The 19,503-nt window shown below is 35.8% G+C and overlaps 1 protein-coding gene across 1 annotated transcript; it reads left to right on the forward strand.

The window, feature by feature from the left end:
* The first annotated feature begins 777 nt into the window (after window positions 1-777).
* LOC104217401 (uncharacterized) lies at window positions 778-19,315 on the forward strand. Its single transcript, XM_070164857.1, has 3 exons — window positions 778-1,149; window positions 1,263-4,537; window positions 15,895-19,315. Exons 2-3 carry the CDS (start codon window positions 1,370-1,372, stop codon window positions 18,757-18,759), a joined length of 6,033 nt encoding a protein of 2,010 aa, XP_070020958.1. The 5' UTR covers window positions 778-1,149; window positions 1,263-1,369; the 3' UTR covers window positions 18,760-19,315.
* Window positions 19,316-19,503: the final 188 nt, after the last annotated feature.

A 19,503-nucleotide genomic window follows, 5' to 3' on the forward strand; every position in this document is an offset into this window, starting at 1 on the left:
AATATAGTGAAGTTCCAGCAAAGTATACCGATCCAATATAATATGCTAGAAGTTCATACACAAGTGCTCGAATCTCCACTATATTATGCTGGAACTTTCCGTGTGTTGGAGTTCTAGCATAATATGCTGGAAGTTCATACACAGGTGCACCGAACTCCAGTATATTATGCTGAACCGGTCTCTGTTGCAGCAAAATAGTGGTTATTTTTCAATGACTTGACAAATGCTGGCTATTTTTGAATGACCAGTCCGAAAACTGTCCAACCCGTGCTATTTTTACCATTACATATCCCATACAATGATGACTAGTGAAAAAACACAAAGCCCTGTGGGCTAAGGCCCAAAAGACAAGATACCCTTAAATAATATATCAAAGTTGTGTTCCTGTCCAGTTGACAGCCATTAACCAACATTAACTTAATCAAAAAGCAAGAAAAAGTAATGATCACCCTTATTCCTTCCCACATCAAAAGTTACATTAAACTAATACAAAATACTGCAAAGACACTAAGTTCTCCATCATTCCATTTTGCACTGTACATCCACCCCACTTAGCTGTCTCATAAATTATTCTTTTAGTGGCATTTCTGTCCCTTTCAATCTCTAAATGGAATACTAATCAAATTAGTACTTATTTTAATCTACTATACCTTAGTTTAAAATTAATTGATGTTGGTTACATGAATTCTTGATATTTCTAATTACACTGAAATGGACATCATGACAACTACTTATTTGAATCAACTTGACCTTAGTTTAATTGAAGTTGGTTATATGAGTTCTTGATATTTCTATTCACAGTCTATGCTATTAAAAAAGATTCAATTTTTATCTGAATTTTAGACAAGTTATACTTAGTTGAAGGTCCCATTAGTGGGATCTTTAGAAACAGAACCGAAAGTAAGAGAAAGAAAAGAGGATTGAAAGAGAAAGGTGCAAACTTTTTCTTTTTCACTTTCTCTTTTTTCTTCTTTTCATACCTTCCATTTTTCTTTAGTTTTAGCTTTAAACACTTAATACAAGGACCCTTTAATCCAGAAAATATAAGTAGCTTTTTTTAGCTGAGGTGAAAAAAAGAAGAAAGTTAAATTCTTGGATTGGTTGTTGGGCTTTTGTGGAAAATTGATTTTGATCTGTACTCAAAAACTGGTATGTAACTTATCTTGGAATTTTTTTCTGTTATTTCAGTTCAAGAAAAGCTTATTGGTTTTTATATTTTCCTCAATTGATTTATTTTATGTGGATTTTCACTTTTGATGCAGTTTTGAAGTTTCTGCTGTTGCCAGTTGATATAAGGGGATTGAGTTATTTCATGTAATTGATATTTGTATTCAGAGTTTGAGAATATTAAGTATTGTTTACAAAAAATATGGGTTTTGAGTTGTTAGAGATTGGAGTTCAGATGAGGAGAGTAGTGATGTTTTCAATTAAAGGATGTTATAAAACAGTGTTGAATCATCCTTTCCTTGTGAGTATGCTGTGTTTCATAGCATTTTTGTACAGATCTTTCCCATTTCTGTTTTCCATATTAGTAGCTACATCCCCAGTTCTTGTTTGTACTGCTGTTTTGCTCGGAACTTTACTAAGTTTTGGCCAACCAAATATACCTGAAATTGAAAGGGAAGAAAAAACAACTCATGATATAGTGCCTTTGAAAACTGGACTATTATGTGATACTACTCATATTGAGAGTGAAGATAGCTACTATGTGGAGAGATATACTGATAATGAGAGGGACGTCCTAGAGCAGTCCATTGATAAGGTCAGTTATCTTTCCCCTTTACTGGAGGAAAGGTCTCGAGAATTTCAATTTGGGAATGGGTTTTTTGATGAAGCAGCAAGGGAGTTTTATGAGCAGAACAATGAAAAGAGCGAAGAGAAACACGACGATGGAGAACATACGGAGGATCTATACTCTCCAATTCCAACAGTTGATGGGGATTTTGAGGAAGCAGAGAGGGAATTTTATGAACAGAACGATGACAAGAATGAAGAGAAACATGATGATGAGGAACTTATGGAGAGTCAATACTCTCCCATTCCTATGGTTGATGAGGGTTTTGAGGAAGCAGAGAGGGAATTTTATGAGCAGAATGATGAAAAGAATGAAGAGAAACATGATGATGGGGAACTTATCGAGAGTCAATACTCTCCCATTCCAAAGGTTGATAATGAGAGCATGGATTTTGATTTTGATAGATCAGATTCCTTTGATTCTAAAAGGGTGAATCTTAATTCTCTTCCTGGTTCCCCTTGGAAAAAGGAGGAGTCCGACAAAGAGGAAGAACAGGAGGAGGAGGATGACGAGTCTTTTGATTCGGAGTCTGATCGAGCGGAGAGCTCTTCTCCAGATGCTTCAATGGCTGACATTATCCCGATGCTTGATGAGCTCCATCCGCTTTTAGATGAAGACACTCCTCAACATGTTAGTTTGTCGCATGATGATGGTTTTGATGCTGCTTCAGACAGTTCGGGTAAGTTCAGTGCAAGCGATAATGAATCTGATGATGGTTGTGAAAACCAGGAAGAGGTAGAAGTTGCACATGACGAGAATGAAGAAGAAACACAAGACAAGGAAGATAAAAGTAAGTCAGCTATTACATGGACAGAGGAGGATCAGAAGAATCTAATTGACTTGGGAAGCTCGGAGGTGGAAAGGAATCAACGGTTGGAGAGTCTTATGGCGAGGAGAAGATCACTGAAGAAAATGAGGCTGATGATGACCGAAAAGAATTTGATTGACTTGGATACCGCTGATCTTCCGTTCAACATCCCGCCCATTTCAACAGCAAGAAACAATCCTTTTGATGTTCCTAAGGATAACTACGAACTTGGACTGCCTCCAATTCCTGGGTCTGCTCCATCCATTTTAGTACCAAGGCGGAACCCATTCGATCTTCCCTACGACTCAAGTGAAGAGAAGCCTGATCTTATGGAAGACAGTTTCGAAGAAGAGTTTATGGTATTTCGACCAAAGGAGCCAGTCTTGCGGAGGAACGAAACTTTTAGTGCAAGGCCCTCACTATTTGGGATGAATAGGCAAGATAGCCATTTCAGACCTTATTTTGTCCCAGAAAGGATGGCTTCGGAAGGAACGAGCTACTCACCATTTCAACGACGATCTAGCGAACTTAGTGATTCCAAGGTAAGTTCTGTTCCTGAAACAGATTCATTAGGTTCAGTTGAAGACCTCATTGAAGAGATCAATGTAAGACACAAAAGCCTCGATGAAGAAGAACTGGAACACAAAGAGCTCATAGATGAACATATCTCCGAGGAACCAGAGCTGATATCTAAAATGGAGCATACTTTTGAGCATGTCAGGAATGGAAGTGAATCCTCTGAAGAAGTCGAGTCACTGGAGCAGCTGGGAGCTGTGGAAATTCATCATGAAGTAGAAGAAACTTTGCTCCAAGAAGGAAGAGTGTCCGATGCTTTGGAACTTAATCCAACCGAAATTCAATCGAAGTCAAAAACTTCTGATCAGATATACAGCAATCAATCTAGCTCCTCGTCGTTAGAAGTAAGCGAAAGTGTCTTTGCATATAAAGAAGAAGAAGAAGAAGAAGAGACGGTGTCAAGCTTAGAGGAGACAATGGGTGATGTTCAACAAAATGGGATCTCCAGGCAAGCTTCATTTAATGGATCAGATTTCCACATCACGAGCACTTCAGCGGAGCAGACTTCACACTGGGAACCTATTTATGATACCAGTTCTTCTGCTATTATGGAAAACATTTTTTCAGCCTCCTTAAGTTCAGATCAGCTTGAGGAATCTGAAACAGGGTTTTCCCCTATATTGGTTAAAAGAAGTGTTTCTTTCTTCGAGAGGGAATCTGAGGAAACTAGTCAGGACATTGAAAGGTCCATTTCTACTAATGAAGAGATTTCGGCACCAGTAGATGACCAAGAATCTCTGTCAAGGGACGAGGTATGCAAACGCGAGCTTGATGTTGCAAAGGTGGAGATCTCTCAACATGATGAATTCTTTGGCAGTGCAAGTGCTCCTCTGATGCCTGAGTTTGTCGTTGGTCAGGCATCTACTGACTCAAAATTATCAGCAAATGAAGATATTGGGTATGAGGAAGGAACTATTGAGCATGCGCTACAGCAAATTTATTCTTCAGGATTTAATGCGGATACCTGTATTGTGCCTCAACATGCTGTAGACCAGACAGTGGAATTCCTTTCAAAGTCCTCAGAACATGAAAACATCCATCAGTTGGATGATGAACAGCATTCTCTAATCGCAGAAGAGGTTCCACTCGTTCAACCAGATATGCGTTCTTTGGAGAAGGATTCTGTGGACGATGCAGCTCAGAAGGAAGAAGCTATCATCTCAGAACTAAATGATCTTCCCTCATCAAACAATGTTGTAAATTTGGTTACTGATGCTCACAGTGAATTGGATGAAAAGCTGATCTCTTCTGAACATCAATTTGCTTCTGTAGAAAAGTCCTCGTCTCTATGTGAAGAAGACGCCACATGCTCAGACAAATCCATGGATGAAGAATCTTCAGAGGATCACAACGTAATGGTAAACAAGTTCTTTTCCAAATTTCTTTCTTTTATGCATTTCCTTTTCTGCAACTTTTGTTTCTTCATTAATTCTCATGTCATATGTCCTATCACATTTTTACTAGAGTTGATCTTAGAAAGTTGAAATCTGCCTGGTTTACTTATTATATTAAACTGTGTGACTGATGCTAAGGTAAAAAGAACTATCCATTTGATTTACAAAATAACAACATAGAGACTTATAATCTACTTTACCTGAACTGATAGCAGTAGACAACCACAACTTTAAGACTTCTGTAGTAGGAAGAATAATAGTCTGGTTTCCACGTTAACATATCTTTCATGATATATATGTTGCCTGTTGGAGAATAAACTATAAGCCTATATAGTTGCTAGGCATAATGCATCAAACCAAGGCAGATCTATGAAACCTGGCAATTTAGAAGTCTCAGGGCCTTATGTATGCATCCCAACCTTTAGTGAAGAGAAGAATGTAAAACCAGGTAAAGGGAAAAACCTCAAAGCACAGATTTTCAAAGTCATGCAATTTTCAGTCTAGATTAAGTTCAAGATAAATGTTCAAATTATGGATCTGGCAGAAGTCAGTGATAGAAGCACCAATTGGATAAGAATAATTCGCGTATTTGAGAAAACTATCATTCACAATCTGGACGAGCGAATTGCTGCTGGTTATTTGTAATTTGATGGTATTACACGTACAATGGATGTCCTGCATCATCTGGACGAGTGAATTACTGCTGGTTACTTGTAATTTGGATATATGATACATACTACTTTTATCCTAAGTTTCTCTGACACGGCGATTTAGGTGTTGTACCCGTGTCGACACGACACTAGTATGGGTGTAGGTATGAGATCCATATCGGATCTGGTCAAACAATTTTGGGCACCTTGAGCACGACGGACGGAAAAATTCTAGACGAGATACGATTTGATTCCCGAAATTAGAACCAAAACTAGGGTAAATTTGAAGAAGATAACATACCTTTTCTAGGAAATCAATCTTTTACTTATCTACAAATTGAGAATAAAAAAGAAATCCACACTTTACAAGCTATACGTAAGTATTCCACATAATTTCTCATCATTTAGAGATTTTTATATTTGTATTTTTTAAAATTATTTTTAGCCAGATCCCCACACCCGTATCCGTACAAGGATCCGTATCCCCGAATCTTAGAATTTACATCTCGAAGGATCCGACTGCAGGATTGCATATAGGTGTTTGTAACACGCAGCGGAAGACAATAACAATCCTAGGCAGATCTTTTCGTGTTTAAAATTTATTTACATGTCAAAGATCGGATCTAAAACATACCTGGTGAAGAGAGTCTCGTTTCAAAATTTCTTCGATAGTGCAAAGACTCTATGTGTATCCACACCGAGACTGATCCTTGCTATCAACTCTTTGATCAACGAAACCCGCGAACAAATTGAACGGAAAACTTGTGCTGAAATTTTTCTCAAAAATCTCAACTCAAAGATAGAAGAACAAGAAACACTTTTCTTGTAATTGTATTTTCTCTCTTGGCTTTGTATTGCACTCTCACTTTCACAAAGTATTTTTCTTCTCAAGAATTAATGTGGCAAATTTTCTCCATCACCCTTTATATAATATCACCTATAAATCCTATTCCTATTTGGTTGAGGTAATGATTTACTTAGGGTAATAATTTTAATTCCACAAATTAACTTTATGGAATTTCGCAGGGAGATTTCGTTACTGCCATTCTTATTGGACTTTATGATTTATGGACTTTCCATAAATTCCAATACCAAATTGGATTATAATATCCTTATTAGTATTTTACTATAGAAAAATACAAATCCCATTTTTATGGGTTTAGGTAGCGACTCGTCCAATTATGGACTTTGACGTGAAAATCCAGTTCTTAATTGGATTTGATTCATAAGTCATTCATTAATATTTTATATACATACCTTATATAAATAAATATTAATTATATATATCATATATATATTTCAACCAAGAGACAATTTTAATTTTCTATTCCAAATAGAAAACTTCAACTTGTTCACAATATTAATTATATCTTCTATGCTAGCAAAAAATATAATTAATATTTCATTTGGACTAACTAACTAAATTTATTTGACTAATTAAATTCTTTAATTTAATTAACAAATAATAAAGTAATTACTCCTTTAGCAAAGATCAGAACACTCGTTAGTGTGCGACCCCATAGGTTCAATACTAAACCGGTAGTAAATTGACCACATCAATATACTAATCAAGGGTGGCGTCTAGCAACACTCCTTAACGACCGGATAGCATGAAGTATACAATTTACTCTCAAGAACCAGTAGAAGAATAATGTAGTAATTCCTTCTGTCCTTATAGCTCTGGATCACCCTAGGATATGGTTCAACAGTCAAATCCTAATAGGCGACCAACTATGTGTTCATGTCAAATATAATCGACCATTGAATGACCTAAGAAACTCCTTTCTTCTTTCATTCAATTGCCCTGACCAAGGTCTTAATTTGGTCGTTTATAATTCATGACAACATGGAGCTTAAACTCATTACCAAGAGTTGACAGATTCCATCTTGATCAATCACTAATTCTACAAGCATTTAATCGTACCCAATATCCTTTCAACTATCGCCCTAGGGCCATAGGTGTCTGGTATCAAAACACAATAAATAACTTGTCAATTACTATGACGATCTCAGGTCAAAGGAAACAGTTACATCACATTCTTCAAGAGAATATCCTATTGACAGTTTATGGTAATTCTAACCATTAGGAATTATCCAATGAGTCGGTTCAATGATCATATCTCTATATGCATCATCTATCTATGTGATTTAGTTAATGAAGATCAACTAATCTTTATCCCATAAAGACGATCACATAAATATTGATCTAACCGGATTACTAATGTCCAAATTAATAATCCTACGATCAAGAACAAATTTAGATTAAATTGTAAGAGACTTTGCTCTCATTATCATGATCTCTATCAAGATGACAAATCTCACAATTTAATCAAGGACCTTATCAAATTAATCAAACAATTAATAATAATTATAAAAGAATATCAAATGCCATATATATTTTATATCAAATAACGTTCACAAAAATATGTTCAAATCATCAAATATGATATTGGATCTAAGGCATATCTACTATATCCCTAACAATCTCCCACTTGCATTAGAGCCAATCGCTCTTGTACTTCATTCCCAATTTTTACTTGTGCTTGTCAAACTCCTTTGCACCAAGAGCTTTAGTGAATATGGAGTATTTTCCTTTCCATCAACCTTTTGAATCTAGACGTCTCCACGTCTAATGATCTCTCTTATTAAGTGATACCTTCGCAGAACGTGTTTGGATTTTTGGTGTGATCTTGGTCCTTTTGCTTGAGCAATGGCTCTAGTGTCGTCACACAACAATGAAATCGCACCTTCTATTGAAGGAACCACACCAAGTTCAGTTAAGAACTTTTTCATCCATACAGCTTCCTTAGCAGCTTCACTAGCTGCTATATATTCTGCTTCAGTCACTGAATCAGCTACTGTAGCTTGTTTGGAACTTTTCCAACTCACTGCACCACCATTTAAGGTGAATACATAACCAGAAATAGATTTGCTATCATCTCTATCTGAAGAGAAACTTGCATCAGTATAACCTTCAAGTTTCAACTCAGAATCTCCATAGATGAGGAATTGGTCTTTAGTCCTTCTTAAGTACTTAAGAATGGTCTTCACCACCTTCCAATGTTCCTCACCAGGATTTGCCTGATATCGGCTAGTCACTCCAAGTGCATAAGCCACATCAGGACGTGTACATGTCATGGTATACATAATAGCTCCCACTGCACTAGCGTATGGGATCCTACTCATGCGTTTTCTCTTCAGGTGTTTTAGGACAATCCTCCCTACTGAGAGTAATTCCAGTGCCTATCGGTAGATAGCCTCTTTTGGAATTATCCATATTATACCTCTTTAAGATGGTATCAATGTACAAAGATTGGGAAAGTCCAAGCAGCTTCCTAGATCTATCTATATAGATCTTTATTCCTAATATATAAGCTGCTTCTCCCAGGTCTTTCATCGAGAACTGTTCAGATAGCCAAATCTTGATACTTTGCAATGCAGGTATGACATTCCCTATGAGCAATATATCATCAACATACAACACTAAGAATATAATTGTGCTCCCACTAACCTTTTTGTACACACAAGGTTCTTCTTCGCATCTAACAAAATTGAACTTTACAATTATCTTGTTAAAACAAATATTCCAACTTCGAGAAGCTTGATTTAGTCCATAAATGAATCTTTGTAGCTTGCAAATTTTATTATGATCAGACAAAGATGTGAAACCTTCAGGTTGTGTCATGTACACATCCTCTTCTAGCTCACCATTAAGGAAAGTTGTTTTCACATCCATTTGCCATATTTCATAATCATAGTATGCTGCTATATCAAGCAAAATCCGAATAGATTTGAGCATTGCCACGGGAGAGAACGTCTCGTCGTAGTCGACTCTTTCTTCCTGACGATATCCCTTGGCAACAAGACGGGTTTTGTAGGTCTCCACCTTTCCGTCTGCTCCAATCTTTTTCTTAAAAACCCATTTACAACCTATAAGTTTTATATCCTTTGAAGGTTCAACTAAAGTCCATACTTTATTTTCCTTCATGGATTCCATTTCGGATTCCATGACCTTTTGCCACTTCTCATAATCAGAACTTTGTATAGCCTCTTCATAGGTCTTAGGGTCATCATCATTATGATCAACCTCATTTGATACATCATCTTGTACCAACTAGATTAAATCTAGTTGGTACATGACGTTCTCGTGTAGACCTTCTAAGAGGTACTTGTACAACCTGTTCACCTTGTGCTGGATTTGGTTGTTGTTCAATTTGGTTTGGAACTGGTTCATTAACCTGTTCTTGAACTTCATTTAGTTCTTGAACTTCAACCGTTGAAGATGGCAACTTCCTTGGCAATTTCAAAACATCCAATAAAGGTTCTTCAACTTGGGTCTCATGATCTTTACATTGTGTTGATTCATTAGTTTCTTGAACTTCATCAAGTTCTATTTCTCCATTATAATTTCCTTCTAAAAGAAATTCTCTTTCCAAAAAGGTTGCTCTTCTGGCCACAAACACTTTATAGTCAGAAGAGTGATAGAAATAATATCCCATTGTCTCCTTGGGATACCCAATGAACCTACACTTATCAGATCTTGAGTCAAGTTTATCAGACTGTAGTCTCTTAACATAAACTGGACAACCCCAAACTTTAATATGTTTAAGGTTAGGCTTACATCCTTTCCATATCTCATATGGTGTTGTAGAGACTGACTTAGTGGGAACTTTATTAAGTAAGTATGTTGCTGCTTCCAAAGCATATCCCCATAAATTTATTGGAAGATCAGTGAACCCCTTCATATATCTCACCATATCTAATAAGGTTCGATTTCTCCTTTCAGACACACCATTGTGTTGTGGTGTTCCTGGAGGTGTCCACTGTGAGAGAATCTCATTCTCTTTGAGATATCTAGTAAAATCTTTACTAAGATATCCTCCACCTCTATCAGACCTTAGTACTTTGATACTTTTACCAGTCTGCTTCTCAACTTCACTACGGAAAGATTCAGACTTGTGTTTCATAAGATACACAAATCCATATCTTGACATATCATCAGTGAAGGTGATGAAGTAAGAATATCCACCTCTAGCTTGAATTTTCATGGGCCCACAAACATCTGTATGAATTAGTCCCAATAATTCAGAAGCTCTTTCTCCACTTCCAGTAAATGGAGATTTGGTCATTTTTCCTTTGAGACAAGATTCACAAGTTGGATATGATTCAAAATCATATTTGTCAAGGTACCCTTCCTTGTACAACTTGTTAATTCTTTTCTCTCCAATATGACCAAGCCTACAATGCCAAAGGTATGCATGATTTACTTGATCATCTCTTTTCCTCTTAAGACTTGAAACATGCATAATCGAATTAGCATTCACATTAGGTAAGACATAAACGTCATGTTGGAGATAGCCATTCACATATAAGTTATCGCTATAATAAATAGAGCAAATACCATTGCCTATATTAATGCGAAAACCACGTTTGTCTAACATAGAAGCTGAAATTATGTTCGAAACAAATTTAGGAACGTAATAACAATCATCCAACATAAGTACTTTGCCCGTAGGCATTATTAAAAAAATTGATCCTACAGCTATGACCGCAACTTTTGCACCATTTCCAACTTGTAGATTAGTTTCTCCTTTCTTTAGCCTCCTACTTATCTTGAACCCTTGCAACATATTACAGATGTTATAACCACTGCCAGTATCTAATACCCACAGTGAAGAATTAGTAGTAGCTAAAGAAACCTTGAAAACATTTTTCGTTAATGTCTCACCTTGTTTCTTGTCCTTTAGAGTTGCAAGATACTCCTTGCAGTTTCTCTTCCAATGCCCTTTCTTCTTACAGTGAAAACATTCAACATCTTTTCAGCATCATATACTGACTGCAAGATCAAATCTTCAGAAAGCTCTTTACCAAGCTTGTACCCCAACTTCTCATGTTCTTCGGTAAGAACAATCATATGATTGACAAGGGGTCCAACTGGAGAGTTTTCAATGTCCAACTGTGTATCAACCATCTTCTTAAGATATTCAATGATTGCAGTTGGATCCATATTCTGATATTTCCTCTGGAGTTCAGAACTCATAGAAGCGAGAATGATGTGTTTCTGATAAACCTTGGTGCCTTGAACATCATTCTCTAGTGGGACTATCTTTACAGGCTTATCGATCACATCCATGAGCTTTTCATGCATGAAAACAATTCTCAAATTTCTATACCAGTCATCAAAGTTTGGTCCTACCAACTTGTTGGTCTCAAGTATTTCACGCAGTGATATAACAGACATATTGAGAAATCTAAAATATAGAAAAGAAAAGGCAATAATATAAGGACATATTTGCATATATCATAAAGACATGGACTTTTATTTAAATGATATTTCCACTAACTATTTTAAACTATTTACCCTCATTATAGTTTACGAAATCTTTATTTCTGTTAGTGGAGTAAAGGAATCCTTTAACAATATGTATGAGCCCCTTGGAAGTCAAGTCGTTTCTCACATATATTTTAAAGGTAGGTACTCTTACCAATTGTATCCCCATACAATTTCCTTAAATAGCTCTATGTCAAATAGTTCCCTAGTAGTCAGGTCGATCCTATTGGCATAGTTGAGTTCAACCATCATGATAGCAAAGAACTTATTAAATTTTATACTCCCCCGGGTGGTCCAGGCGTCTAGTATAAAATTGAATAATTCTTTCAATTCATACATCTAATGCAATAAATAATTTTAACATATTTTCGAACTATAAGTCTCCTGGTAGTCAGGCCGCTCCTTATAAACAAGAAATAAGTAAAATTATTTACCTTGATGGATAGCTCTATAATAAAATATCTTATATTTTATTATTTAAGAACTCAAATTTTAGTAAGAGGGAATTGTTACTAAAACAGTTTTTAATAACATGAAGATCAAATCTTTTATAGCATGTGAATTTAGTTCAAGTTGTCTACATGCTTAGTTCTAAATTAATTTACATCACATGTAATAAATAATTCAAAATTATGTAACGCACGAGCACGTGACATAAAAACAAAATTCAATATTCTTCTAACATGTTTAATCTATATGTCACATATATCACAAAAAAGTAATTCATGCCAGAATATCATTATTAATTAACATCTCATGAACTAATAACAATTAAAAATAACAATAGAATCATGTAACCTATTATAGATTCCCGTCGTATCTAATATATAAATATCAAATTCAAGTTACGAACTATCTCAATAGTTTAGCTCATATGTATATATATTTTATTCACAATAAAATTATATCAATCCATATGCATTCAAACAATTTGACTATTGCATAAGACATATATGTTATGGTTTGAACTCTTCAAATATAATCTTAAAATATTTTGTAAATAAATTTTAGACACGAGAAATCATGGCTCTGATACCACTGCAGGATTGCATATAGGTGTTTGTAACACGCAGCGGAAGACAATAACAATCCTAGGCAGATCTTTTCGTGTTTAAAATTTATTTACATGTCAAATATCAGATCTAAAACGTACCTGGTGAAGAGAGTCTCGTTTCAAAATTTCTTCGATAGTGCGAAGACTCTATGTGTATCCACACCGAGACTGATCCTTGCTATCAACTCTTTGATCAACGAAACCCGCGAACAAATTGAACGGAAAACTTGTGCTGAAATTTTTCTCAAAAATCTCAACTCAAAGATAGAAGAACAAGAAACACTTTTCTTGTAATTGTATTTTCTCTCTTGGCTTTGTATTGCACTCTCACTTTCACAAAGTATTTTTCTTCTCAAGAATTAATGTGGCAAATTTTCTCCATCACCCTTTATATAATATCACATATAAACCCTATTCCTATTTGGTTGAGGTAATGATTTACTTAGGGTAATAATTTTAATTCCACAAATTAACTTTATGGAATTTCGCAGGGAGATTTCGTTACTGCCGTTCTTATTGGACTTTATGATTTATGGACTTTCCATAAATTCCAATACCAAATTGGATTATAATATCCTTATTAGTATTTTACTATAGAAAAATACAAATCCCATTTTTATGGGTTTAGGTAGCGACTCGTCCAATTATGGACTTTGACGTGAAAATCCAGTTCTTAATTGGATTTGATTCATAAGTCATTCATTAATATTTTATATACATACCTTATATAAATAAATATTAATTATATATATCATATATATATTTCAACCAAGAGACAATTTTAATTTTCTATTCCAAATAGAAAACTTCAACTTGTTCACAATATTAATTATATCTTCTGTGCTAGCAAAAAATATAATTAATATTTCATTTGGACTAACTAACTAAATTTATTTGACTAATTAAATTCTTTAATTTAATTAACAAATAATAAAGTAATTACTCCTTTAGCAAAGATCAGAACACTCGTTAGTGTGCGACCCCATAGATTCAATACTAATCCGGTAGTAAATTGACCACATCAATATACTAATCAAGGGTGGCGTCTAGCAACACTCCTTAACGATCGGATAGGATGAAGTATACAATTTACTCTCAAGAACCAGTAGAAGAATAATGTAGTAATTCCTTCTGTCCTTATAGCTCTGGATCACCCTAGGATATGGTTCAACTGTCAAATCCTCATAGGTGACCAACTATGTGTTCATGTCAAATATAATCGACCATTGAATGACCTAAGAAACTCCTTTCTTCTTTCATTCAATTGCCCTGGCCAAGGTCTTAATTTGGTCGTTTATAATTCATGACAACATGGAGCTTAAACTCATTACCAAGAGTTGACAGATTCCATCTTGATCAATCACTAATTCTACAAGTATTTAATCGTACCCAATATCCTTTCAACTATCGCCCTAGGGCCATAGGTGTCTGATATCAAAGCACAATATATAACTTGTCAATTACTATGACGATCTCAGGTCAAAGGAAACAGTTACATCACATTCTTCAAGAGAATATCCTATTGATAGTTTATGGTAATTCTAACCATTAGGAATTATCCAATGAGCCGGTTCAAGAGAAAATACATACAGTACCCATTAAACTTGTCAGGAAAAATTATTTACACACCTAAACTTTACGGGTGTCCTAACACCCCACTATTCTTATCTAAACTAAATTTAATACCCCATTGAGTGATGATCTGTCATGAAAAGTGTAATTCATTTCCTAGATGTGCGTGAGGCAAAAAAATAGCTTAAAACTAATTTACTTGTCTAGGTGTCACTTTCCTATTGGATACTCTAACTAATTAAACTTAATACTAATTTTTTCTCTTTCCTTATTCATTTTTCTTTTCTTTTTCGTTTCTTTTTCTCTTTCTTCATTTTAACAGTACCCATTTCTCTTTCTTCATTTAACAGAACCATTTTCTCTTTCTTCGTTACTTCATTTTCTTCATTTTTTAAATAGTATTTGAAGAAGATAAAGAAGAATGTTGTATATTACGGTTAATTTTATATAGATACAGAGATAGAAGGAGATAACGGAAAAATTTTCTGGGATCGCCATACACTGAAGACCCCGGTGGTGATTTTTAGAAATGAAGAATAGGGAAGAAGATTAGAGTAAAAAAATCCTGATATTTATACTGGTGATTTGATTAATTGTAATTACCGGTGAGTGATGATCCATTTTTCTTTTTTGATTATCTATTCTCAACACATTTTTCTTTTTCTCCTGTTTTTTCTTTTACTATATAATATTTGGGATGTAGATTTAGAAATTGAGTCATGGATTTAAGTTGGAATAATTTTAATACTTGATTGGAGAGCTTGAAATACCATTTTTCGTACAAGAAATTTTCTCTTGTTTTCTCCTAGATCTGGGTGTGTGGGTATTCTTTTGTGAGATTGATGTGAAGGAAAAATGGTCAAATTAGAGGTGCTAAAGTGGACTGGCAGGGGAGGTGGTTCTGATTTTTCAGAGATAGAGTTTATGGGTTTAAGGAAGGTTATGTTTGTGATTGCCTTCCATGGTGGCTGGGTGCGAAAATAACGATGAAGGAAGCTGGAGAAGATGAAATGAAAACAAGAGTGATAAAAGGAAAGAAAAAGTAAAAATAAAAAAGGAAACAATGCAGTATTTGATACATGGCACGTGTTAACACAGCCCACTACAAGACGGTTTGGTATTTTGAGGGAGGTATAAAATTTAGTTTAGATAAGAATAGTGGGGTGTTAGGACACCCGTAAAGTTAAGGTGTGTAAATGATTTTTCCAAACAAGGTTAATGGGGTCTTTATGCATTTTCTCGAAATGATCATATCTCTATATGCATCATCTATCTATGTGATTTAGTTAATGAGATCAACTAATCTTTATCCCATAAAGACGATCACATAAATATTGATCTAACCGGATTACTAATGTCCAAATTAATAATCCTACGATCAAGAACAAATTTAGATTAAATTGTAAGAGACTTTGCTCTCATTATCATGATCTCTATCACGATGACAAATCTCAAAATTTAATCAAGGACCTTATCAAATTAATCAAACAATTAATAATAATTATAAAAGAATATCAAATGCCATATATATTTTATATCAAATAACGTTCACAAAAATACGTTCAAATCATCAAATATGATATTGGATCTAGGGCATATCTACTATATCCCTAACACCGACCTCTAGATCCATTTCATTCTTTCGTTTTCCTTTAAATGTTTCTAGTAGGAACAAATCCTGGTAATCTAAGTGCTATCTTTTTCTGATAAGCAGGAGCCACCAGTTATCCTGGTTGAGTCAATTGAGGAAGCAAGTACCACGGAGAACTTGAATGTGCCAGAAATCCACGACATTGGTGACGGAATCCCCATTATCAACTCCCCACGTACTCCTGACTCTTTCTCCAATCTGCATGAGGTTGATGAAGCCCCAAGAGGTGCTGGTCTATCAGGTCTAAGGAACAACATCCTCGATGAGTTGGAAAATGATAACCAGATCAAGGTCTTGGAAAACTATGTATTGCCACTAGAAGCAGCTGATTTTCATCATGATGAGCAATATATAGTTGAAGAAACCGATGGTATCAGCGACATTGATGTGGTATTTCTCTCTGAATTAGATACAGTTGGTGACTTTAGCATCAAGGGGTCAAGCCAGAATGAGTTTGAGAGACAAATCAGCTCTAGTGCAGAGGATTTGTCTCCATTCCATGCTGTTGATTCTGTAACTACAGAAGTTTACGAAGGGGCCTGTGCTGAAGTTCATGAAAGAAAGCTCCCGTTGCACCCTGAGATCTTAAATGCATCCACATTTGAAGAGATTGATGAGCATGAAGAAAAGGAGTGTGCTTCAGATATTCAAAACTATGGATTGAGAAGTATCGATCATATTGATGTTGTTTATCCTAGATCAATTGAAGGAGGATTGCCAGAGGATAGTGACACCGGACCTTCAGATCCCAGTGTAAAGCACAATGTGGATGCTCAAGATATAGTTCCAGAAATGCCAATAGTTGAAGCTCAAAACTCTGTCTTTGAGATAGAAAACTTACAATCTACTCAAACTGGAGTGACTGAAGAGGAAACTGATTCTGGTATGCCAGTACTGGAAGCACAAACAATTCAAGATATTGAGTCAGCATTTTGGCAAGTTTATGAGAAAGAAATAGAGAAATCTAATGTTCTTGAGCAATCTAATGCTGAAGATTCTGGAATGCCAGTGCTGGAAGCAGAAACAATTGAAGATATTGAGTTAGCATTTAGAAGTACTTCTGAGAAAGAAATAGAGCACTCGGATGTGCTTGAGCTACCTAATTCTGAGCTAGTAACTGAACAATCTGGGTGTTCAAACAATGACGCATCGGTTGAAATGTCAAGTTCAGTACAGGAAGATTCTGGAATGCCAGTTCTGGAAGCACAAACAATTGAAGATTTTGAGTTAGCATTTAGAAGTACTTCTGAGAAAGAAATAGAGCACTCGGATGTGCTTGAGCTACCTAATTCTGAGCTAGTAACTGAACAATCTGGGTGTTCAAACAATGACGCATCGGTTGAAATGTCAAGTTCAGTACAGGAAGATTCTGGAATGCCAGTTCTGGAAGCACAAACAGTTGAAGATATTGAGTTAGCATTTAGAAGTACTTCTGAGAAAGAAATAGAGCACCCGAATGTGCTTGAGCTACCTAATTCTGAGCTAGTAACTGAACAATCTGGGAGTTCAAACAATGCGGCAGCAGTTGAAGTGTCAAGTTCAGTACAGGAAGATTCTGGAATGCCAGTTCTGGAAGCACAAACAGTTGAAGATATTGAGTTAGCATTTAGAAGTACTTCTGAAAAAGAAATAGAGCACCCGAATGTGCTTGAGCTACCTAATGCTGAGCTAGTAACTGAACAATCTGGGAGTTCAAACAATGCGGCAGCAGTTGAAGTGTCAAGTTCAGTACAGGAAGATTCTGGAATGCCAGTTCTGGAAGCACAAAGAGTTGAAGATATTGAGTTAGCATTTAGAAGTACTTCTGATAAAGAAATAGAGAACTCGAATGTGCTTGAGCTAGTAACTGAAGAATCTGGAAACAATACAGCAGCAGTTGAAGTGTTAAGTTCAGCTCTTGAAGATTCAGGAATGCCAGTGCTGGAAGCACAAACAGTTGAAGATATTGAGTTAGCATTTAGAAATATTTGGGAGAAAGAAATAGAGAACTCGGATGTGCTTGAGCTTCCTAATGCTAAACCATTAACTGAAGAATCTGGGAGTTCTGACAATTCAGCGGTGTTTGAAGTGTCAAGTTCAGTAAAGGAAGATTCTGGAATGCCAGTGCTCGAAGCACAAACAATTGAAGATATTGAGCTAGCATTTAGGCAAATTTCTGAGGATGAAACAGAGAACTCGAATGTGCTTGAGCTACCTAATTCTGAGCTAGAAACTGAAGAATCTGGAAACAATGTGGCAGCGGTTGAACTGTCGAGTTCAGTACTGGAAGATTCTGGAATGCCAGTACTGGAAGCACAAACAATTGAAGATATTGAGCTAGCATTTAGGCAAATTTCTGAGAATGAAACAGAGACAGAGAACTCGAATGTGCTTGAGCTGCCTAATGCTGAGCTAGTAACTGAAGAATCTGGAAACAATGCAGCAGCGGTTGAAGTGTTAAGTTCAGCTCTGGAAGATTCTGGAATGCCAGTGCTCGAAGCAGAAACAGTTGAAGATATCGACACAGTATTTAGACGAATATCTGAGAAAGAAATAGAAAAATCAAATGTTCTTGAGCAACCTAATGCTGAGCTAGCAACTGACATATCTGGGAATTCTGACAATGCAGCAGTGCTCAAAGTGTCAAGTGTGACACGCGCAATGCAATTACCAATTCTTGAAACAAGACCAACTGAATATTTTGATTTGGATCATGAAAATCTTTCAGAGAGTGATGGTGATGAGCATAAGGAGAAATCCAGAGACATAGGAGCTTCTTCAGATTCACAAAACGTCGAGACAGACTTGGCTTCGAAACAAGTCTTGGAAGGAAATCTGGAGAAACCCCTGAAATCCACTTCTGAAGGTGAGTTAGCAGAAGTTAAGCCAAGTGGAGCAGGCTCATCCAATGATATGGAATCAAGTGTTAGAGGATCTGATGTATCTTGAATTTGGAGAAGGTGAAACTGGAAAAGGAGATCATGAAGTTGTAGTAAAAGAAGCAAAGGCATTAACAGCTGAAAACCCAGATCATGTTGTTGATATGCCTACTACAGCTGATGTTAAAAGCAAGAAAGACAAACCCCAAAAGGCAGGCTCATCAAGTTCAAGCTCAAGTTCTGATTCAAGTTCAAGCGACTCTGAAAGAGAATGAAGATGATCGAAAGAATTGGTGGAAGAAGGTAGGGGAACCTTTTGGATTTTGTTTTTGGATCTATCGTGTCAATGAAATTGATCACGAGTAGTTCAAGTTGGTTTACTTTGTGTTTATTGTTTTAGTAGTTTGGCTTATGCATGGTTTTGAGTGCCTAGTGAAAATGATGGACTCCTTCAAGAATGAGTTTTGGTTTGATTTCTTGAAGCATTCTTTTCTTTTTTGAATCTTTTCAGCAGTTTTGGAGATTGGTGGGAGAAAAGGTTTTGTTAACTTGTATATGGATTCCGTAATGAAACAGTTTCTGTTTGTATGTTTTGGTGAAAGTAATGGCAAGATTCATTTCTTTTCTTTGTTGCTTCGTTTTGCTGTTTTCCTCGCTTTAGTTCTTTTAAGATAGATGTTTGGTGAAGCTTATAAGTTGGTCAAACTGGCTTATAAGCACATTTTGGCTTGTCTACGCGTATGGTAAATATCCAAAGTGCTTATAAGTTATAACCCAAGTGCTTATATGCTAAAATCAGCCATAAGTCACAAGT

Source organism: Nicotiana sylvestris, chromosome 12 (genome assembly GCF_000393655.2).
Source record: "Nicotiana sylvestris chromosome 12, ASM39365v2, whole genome shotgun sequence".
NCBI classification, from domain to species: domain Eukaryota; kingdom Viridiplantae; phylum Streptophyta; class Magnoliopsida; order Solanales; family Solanaceae; genus Nicotiana; species Nicotiana sylvestris.